At 40.0% G+C, this 7,236-nt stretch overlaps 1 protein-coding gene across 1 annotated transcript in view; it reads right to left on the bottom strand.

Annotated features, from left to right (window-relative positions):
* Positions 1-4,418: 4,418 nt before the first annotated feature.
* Positions 4,419-7,236, bottom strand: part of LOC147889503 (choline/ethanolaminephosphotransferase 1-like) — a 96,857-nt gene continuing 94,039 nt past the window's right edge. Inside the window, exons 17-19 of the mRNA XM_087391236.1 lie at positions 5,356-5,408; positions 5,164-5,236; positions 4,419-4,912 (exon numbers count right to left, since the gene is read on the bottom strand). Coding sequence (XP_087247362.1) covers positions 4,891-4,912; positions 5,164-5,236; positions 5,356-5,408 — 148 coding nt within the window. The 3' untranslated portion in view covers positions 4,419-4,890. The remainder of the gene's footprint in view (positions 4,913-5,163; positions 5,237-5,355; positions 5,409-7,236) is intronic.

The raw sequence follows: 7,236 nt of genomic DNA, 5'->3' as shown, positions 1-7,236 counted from the left end.
GATGGCCAAGAACCTCAAGTTTCATGCATGATGAACTAACACATCTAAAGCCATTACCATTTTATCCAAGAGCTGATCATCGACAACATCATGGAGCTAAATGTATTTTCCAACTTCGTACGTGCTTACTAAGTCTCTTCTTAGAGCCCAGTGGAGCACCTCGTACCATGCACCACAGTCAATCATTAAGAAGGAATGTTATTATGTTAGAAGAGGTCATTGTCCCACCTATGTGTTGATTTGAGGACTAGAGTGCACTAGACCATGGTAGGTGCAAGGTAGTTGCAAGGTAAAGAGGTTGCTATAGGTTGCACATTAGTACTGCATATTCAAAAACCTACTTAGCTCCAAAACAAATCACATCTAGGAGGGATGAACGAGTCCACATATTGTCAACCTAGCAATTTGTAATGTGATTGATTTAAGCCATGATCCATGGTAGGTTTAAGTTAGCTGGTCAGGTATATAAGCTGACTAGTCGACCCCACTAACTGGTGGGTCAACCACTAGCTACAAGTGGAGGGAGCAATCTAGCCTCCTTGGTATAAATAGCGGGCATTCCCTCCTATCTTTTCATCCCAGGAAACCTACTTTAACAACATAGAGAGAGAGAGAGAGAGAGAGAGTACCTCTTGACACCTGTTCTTGAAGAAGCCATCCAAGAGCATCAACAGCTATTGCAAAATGCAAAGGAGCTAAAGGTCATCCTTGTCTAGTAGACCTCTTCAAAAAGAATGTTTGAGTCATCTCACCATTCATTCAGATTTTTGCTGAGGCATTTTTTAGCAGTAAGCTACCAAAAGAGAAATTTTTTACCTAGACCCAGGTCCTGTAGAGATTGTAGGAGAAAGTCCCATTCCAACCTATCATAAGATGTCAAAATCCATTTCATATATCAGGTTTAGTTTCCTTGGCATATTCAAGCCCTTTCCAAATGTTGATAATTACCTTTAGAAGATGCCTACCCTTTACGAATCCTTTCTGGTCATACAAAATCCATTTATCCATCTTGTTTAACAATCTCAAAGCTAAGGCTTCAGCATAGATTTTGTAAGTACATTTTAACATTGTAAGAGATCTGTAATTCTTTAGTCCTGTCTTGTCCCCTTCTTTGGGTATGAACTTCATTATTCCTCCATTCAAGTGTTCAGCGAATTGGGTTAAACTTTCTTACCATAACCTCAACAAGCAAGATCCAACCATATCCCAAAAAGTTTTGTAGAATTCAACTAGGAATCCATTTTGTATAAAGTTTTTCCATCAACGCTTGAGAAGACAGCTCCCTTAAGTTTCTTAAGAGACAATTCATTGTCTAGACGCAACCTGTCAAAACTTTACACTGTTACCTTTTTTGTTGCTTTCATCTACTCCGTGCTTTTATAACCCACTCATCTCTCTTAATAGTTGTGTAGACAGATACAGTGGAGTCCCCTTTTTTAAGAAGTGGGATCTCCTTTTGAACTCTTTTTCTTCTTATGAGCTTGAAATTTTCTTTGGTGGGTCTATCTATCTTACCTACCTACTATTCTCTAAAATACACCTTAGCATCCTTTGACATGATTTGTTCTTGAAATCTAATCTCTTTTTTATTTTCATGAAGTTGGAGTCAACCGTGTAAATCTTGTTGTCTTGCCCTTGGTTCCAATTCTTCTTTAAGCTTGTCCATTCTTCTTGCTCTGATTTTAGCCCTATTTCTCCTAGCATTCTTTAAAATTCTCTAAGTATTTAAAATAGCCTCAAGACAAGCTTCACAGGTTGATTTAGCAGAATTACAAGCTGAATCCCACACCATTTCAATGTTTTGTTGGACAACTACAATTGAAAAAACTAAAAATCTACCTTGAAACCAAGGAGTCTTTCTGCCATATCCAAAATCAAGTACTATGGACAGAGGGTTATGGTCTGATAGAGTAAGTGAAGACATCAAGTAGCTCTTGTAAGTAATAATCTGATCTAATAGGCACTGAAAAAACATAAACTCTGTCTAGCCTTGCTTCCCTTCTGAACTCCCCCGCTTGTCTATTGTACCACGTAAAAGAGCCTGACGTACCTATGTCACTTAATTGTAAATTTTATTTTAGGTCATGCCATATCTGAACTTCTGAGCCTCCCAAAGAGGATCATCTATCATCTGGATTTTCAACAATGCTACAAGGCCCCTAGTAGAATAGTGTCATTACCCAAATTGTTAGGAGAGTCCCAAGTCTTTCTCCTTGCTTTTGAGCCTATGGGAGCATGTATTGAGGTAGCAATAAAAGAGACATTTTTCATTTTGCATTTTACGGATATCCATCTATTGTCTCTATCCTCTTGAATGCCAATGATTCCATCCTTCAAATGAGCAAAATTGTGCTCAAATATTCCCTCCTATACACTGCTTTAATCTACTATCTTAAGTCTCTTCCAAAACACCATTTGTCACCTTAACTTCCTGTAAAGCTAAAAAAGTGGGAGAAAGAGATTTGGATCTGGGCCAACTAGATAGAAATTCCCTCTAATAGGATCAATAAGACCACACACATTGAGTGTGAGGAAAGAGACTGACTTGCTTACCATTTCTAGTTTTCCCCTTCTTAGCTTTGGAGGCAGGCCTTTTAGGGAGCATACTCTTGACTCCTCTGTTAAGAAAGTCTCCTTTCATTGTGCACAGTGGCTTGTGCTTTTCCTATAATAGAAAATCTTTTCCAAACCTAGTGGGAGGAAGGAGTTCTTCCAACATCGCTGTCGCTCATGACTGAGTCCTTCTAGTTTATTTCATCTCCAAAGGTTTTGACCTATCATTTTTTTGTACCCACTGCTTAGTTTCTTGATCAATCGATGCTTCAAAAGTATTTTTTGATTCAAAAGAGTTAGGAGCCTGTTCCTTGACAATTTGACTATTAATAGCCTTCTTTGTTTTAGTCATCATTAAAAATGTCCCAGTTCTGACCAAGGCTCACAGTCCACCTATTTTTGGGAGGTTGAGAAGCTTGGACAGATTCCTTGGTGGGCTTCGCTTTACTTCTCTTCAAGGGACGATCTTTAACTGTGTGAGAAGAGAGACCCCAAAGAAAACAAGACTTTGGTACGCTCTTGTAAACTTAAGGTTATTCTTGGTAAAGTCCTCCATTCCTGCCGACAATCACTAAAATATATGGGAGCTCTTCAGCAATATCTAGCTTGACACAAACCTAAGGACTACCCCTTGGACTTGGACATTGTTCTTCTTCTACACCCACCACTTCCCCCGAACTTCTACAAAGGTTTGCAGCTAGATTCACAAGGGAAAATGGTAAATTAGGAGCCCTACCCAAACAATAATAGTAATAATTCCCCTCTTTGCAAGGAGTTGTTCTTCTCGCTGATGTCTCCCGTCACCTCGTTGTTGGGGTCTCTTGGAATGCATGTTCTCCTAACTGCTGGGCTGTCCTCCAAATTTTTTTGGTCTTCGTTGCCCATCTCTTGCTGCACCTCATTGATGGTGGCTTCCTCCTACATATCGAGGATGACACCTTGAAACAGTTTGGGAAAATAATCCTCCCTTGGACTCATAAAGAATCCCCAAGTAAGAGGTCCGTCAGTCCTTTGACAAAGCTCTACTACCATGAGTAAGCAGCTCCTTCGGCTAGTCAATGACAGGGAAGTGCAGCTTCGCAAAACCATTGTCATCATGCAATCCAACAGGGAGTTGGATAATAGGACTGGGAGTCACATCAGCAAGCATTGCTTCGGTAATCACATCAAACTTTGAGTCTTGGCTAGATTTGGAGGCAGAAAGCGAGATTGGAGGGGGGATGAATAAGATGGGTTATGCCTTCTGAGTCCACCGCCATCCCTTCCTGCTTCTATATTTTTTATTACAGAGTGTCGACTTATCTTCCAAAATTAGAGAATGCTATTGGCAAATGGCCAATGCTAAAACTTTGAGCCATTTGTTATGGTTTAGAGTTCTCTAAGGTGTTCTAGGTGGATGAGGATTTTCACTTCCCTTCACATAAGCATTATCCCTTACTTTCTCCAAGGTATTCTTAAAATAAAGAGTTCCTACCATTGTAAACACTCTCCGGCTGGTGAGCAGTGTAACTTAAACCACACAAATCAGGAAAAGGATTCTAGCCTTGCCAAAGGGTCAGTATACTCTGAACAACCATGCATTACTTTATGCCCATTGTGCTTGCATAATGGTATACATGGCAGAAAATGTAAATCTTATCCTATTGATTTCTGCATCGCTCAACCTTCATTCAAAATAAAGCTGAGAGCTCATGAGACTATGTCTGCTTACTGCCAATCCTGCAGCCAGTTGATTTTTTTACTTGTTACTCATTGCAAAGGTTCAAATAATTGAAGAAAGCACATCTTGCAGTAGGAGCATTTCCTTAAAACTTTATTAGCCAACAAATAGCAGTTTTACACTTAATTCAATTCATGCTATAGAAACAAGGTTGGAGGATGTTGCCATGCAAGAAACTCCTAGCGTATGCAGAAAGGTGGTTCCTGCTTCTATGTTTTCAATTACAGAGTGGCCACTATCTTCCAGAATTAGAGAATGTTATTTGGCAAATGGCTAATGCTAGAACTTTTGACCCAAATGTTATGGTTTAGAGTTCTATAAGGTGTAATAGGTGGAATAATTCATTATCCATTACTTTCTCCAAGGTATTCTTAAAATAAAGAGTTCCAATTACTCCACACACACTCGGGCTGGTGAACAATGCAACTTAAACCACACAAATTAGGAAAAGGGTGCATTCTGGCCTTCCCATTGGGCCAGTATACTCTGAATAACCATGCATTACTTTATGCCCATTGTGCTTGCATAATGGTATACAAGGGGATAATGCATATCTCATATTACTGATTTCTGCATCTTTCAACCTTCATTCCAAATAAAGCTGACAGTTCATAAGACTACGTCTGCTTCCTGCCAATCCTGCAGCCAGGAAAATTTTACTTATTACTCATTGCAGAGGTTTCGAATAATTTAAGAAAACACATCTTGCAGTAGGAGCATGTCCTTTAAAACTATTATCCAACAAATAGCAGTTTTGCACTTAAATTAATTCACATTATAGCTCTGGAAAAATCCTACAGACAAAAGTGGAATATCAGGACAGATTTAGACACTATGCTGATATCATTAGGCACAAATGAGCTTGAACAGATACGAGAGTGAGACTTTACCTAAAGCAATGGATACGAAGAGCACCCGTGATCTCATGAATAACGCTGACAGCAAAGTGCATATATAAGGATACTGCAGGAAAAAAAGGTAAGCATCCTCAGCATTCAAGGAAAGTAACGTTCAAGTCAACCTTAAGAGTGCATAATTTAGTCCAGCTTGGCAATATGGAGGGAGGAAAAAGAGCATTATACTTGTGAAAGCACAGTAACCAAGGAGAATCCATCGCTCATCAATAAAAGGTGACCTGAAGGGTGCAACACAAGAGACAAGACCATGAGCTATTACATAATTAATGCAAATCTGACTGGCGACCATAATTTGCAAACTGCAGAAAAAGGGGGTGTGTGTGTGTGTGCGCACGCGAGCGCCAACAAAACATTTCTAACAAGAAAGGAGACACCAAGGAGGGACATCCCCAAAATCCAATGTTTCTTCTTTGCTGTGGCACAGCTGGCCTAAGCCATACTTTCTATCTATTGCTACACTCCTTACCCCACCAGAAACTCTAAACCTTCAATTTAAAAGCAGATTCCAAATTCCTACTCATGGAACGAAAGAGAGGCTTCTGGATTTGCCTAAGGTTCACAAGCAGGTAGTGGCGAGCTGACTGATTTCCTCATACATTGGTGGCTACATATTCTAGCATTCCTCGAGTTGTCAAAGGAACCTCACATTCAAAAAGGGACAGACTTCAGCAATTTGAGAAGCAAATGCTTGAATTCTAGGGTCAATCTAAAAGTAATATGTTCACCAGATATGTCAGGTCACTCGAACCTAATATAAGGTATGAGGTAGAAGTTCAAGGCGTTACTATCTTGCTTTGAGCTATGAAAATGGTACAGATGATTGAAAGAGAGCTAAATCCTAAAACGAGTGATTGTTCAAACGAGCTTTCACCGGCCATTAAAGAGTGGTTTTATAAGAATGTCAATGACTACCCAAGAAAACCCTCCAAACCCTATGTTCATATGCATCACATGTCGATGGTGTTAGGTCCATAAGCGTATGGACATTTTTTGTGTACTCCAACCGGACGTCCGTACATACGGTATTCTGTACAGCCTTCCGTACGAGTCCGAAACCTTGTGCCTGGCCAAAACCTTGGAAAACGCATTTCTTAGCACTATTCTAATCCATACGCTACTAACCCATACTCCGTACACTGTTGGCCTACTTTGGGTGTGCTTGGCCTCAAGGATGGTCTCAAGGAGGAGTAGTATGAGGAGGAGGAGGATGGCATTGATGCAGATGATGATGAGGATGAGGATAAGCAAGAGCAAGAGAATGAGGATGAGGATGCAGCTTGAGGTTTGAGCCTCATCGGTTGTGAATCGTGATGCATTTCAATTTTCAGCTTTATTTCCAGGCTGTGGCAGCCTTTTCTTATATGATGTTTTGCCTTTGATGTTTTGGTGTAGTACCTACTTCCAAGTTTCTACCACCTACTACCTTTGATCATGATGTTTAGTGTAGTATTGATCATGATGTGTCAGAATCTAGATTCCAGATGACTCTGGTCTCTGAAGGCTGGACTCTTTGGGTCTCTGGAGGCTGGACTATTTGAACTTTCATGAATCATGACTTTCATATTAATACAAGTTTGAAGTTGAAAGTTTTGTAGCTCTATGTCAATGTAATGAGTACAATGTATATTTTTCTAAACGTTTTTGGGTAAAATTAGAGTCACGTATGTTTCAGCCCTAGGGGCTGGACCCATACTCCAATCATACTTCCATAATTGTATGACATATGCGTATGGTAACGTATGGAAAAAACGGAGAAAAGAGAGATTAATAAGAGAAAAGAGATGTTTTGACAGCAACAAAATTTCAGCTGGGCATCCATTTTATAAATGCCCTCTACTCTTGGGTCACTTTGGAAAGTCTAATGTTCTAGAGAGCAAGAATCCCGAGCAGAAGGTTGAGTGCTCTTCTGCAAGGAGACAGCAGGGCAAAGATAAACCTACTGCAAATCTAGTTGAAGCATCTCCCATGTTTGGTCCCCATTATTTGTTTAGAATCTATGGGTTTGTGGGCAGTCAAAGGATTGTGATCCTTTATGACCGATTTGTT

The sequence above is a fragment of the Dipteris shenzhenensis genome, chromosome 20 (assembly GCF_047967505.1).
Source record: "Dipteris shenzhenensis isolate YYH24624 ecotype China chromosome 20, Dip_SZ_1.0, whole genome shotgun sequence".
Taxonomy (NCBI): Eukaryota; Viridiplantae; Streptophyta; class Polypodiopsida; order Gleicheniales; family Dipteridaceae; genus Dipteris; species Dipteris shenzhenensis.
Note: the sequence above shows the minus strand (reverse complement) of the source record. Positions and strands in the feature narration are given on the sequence as shown.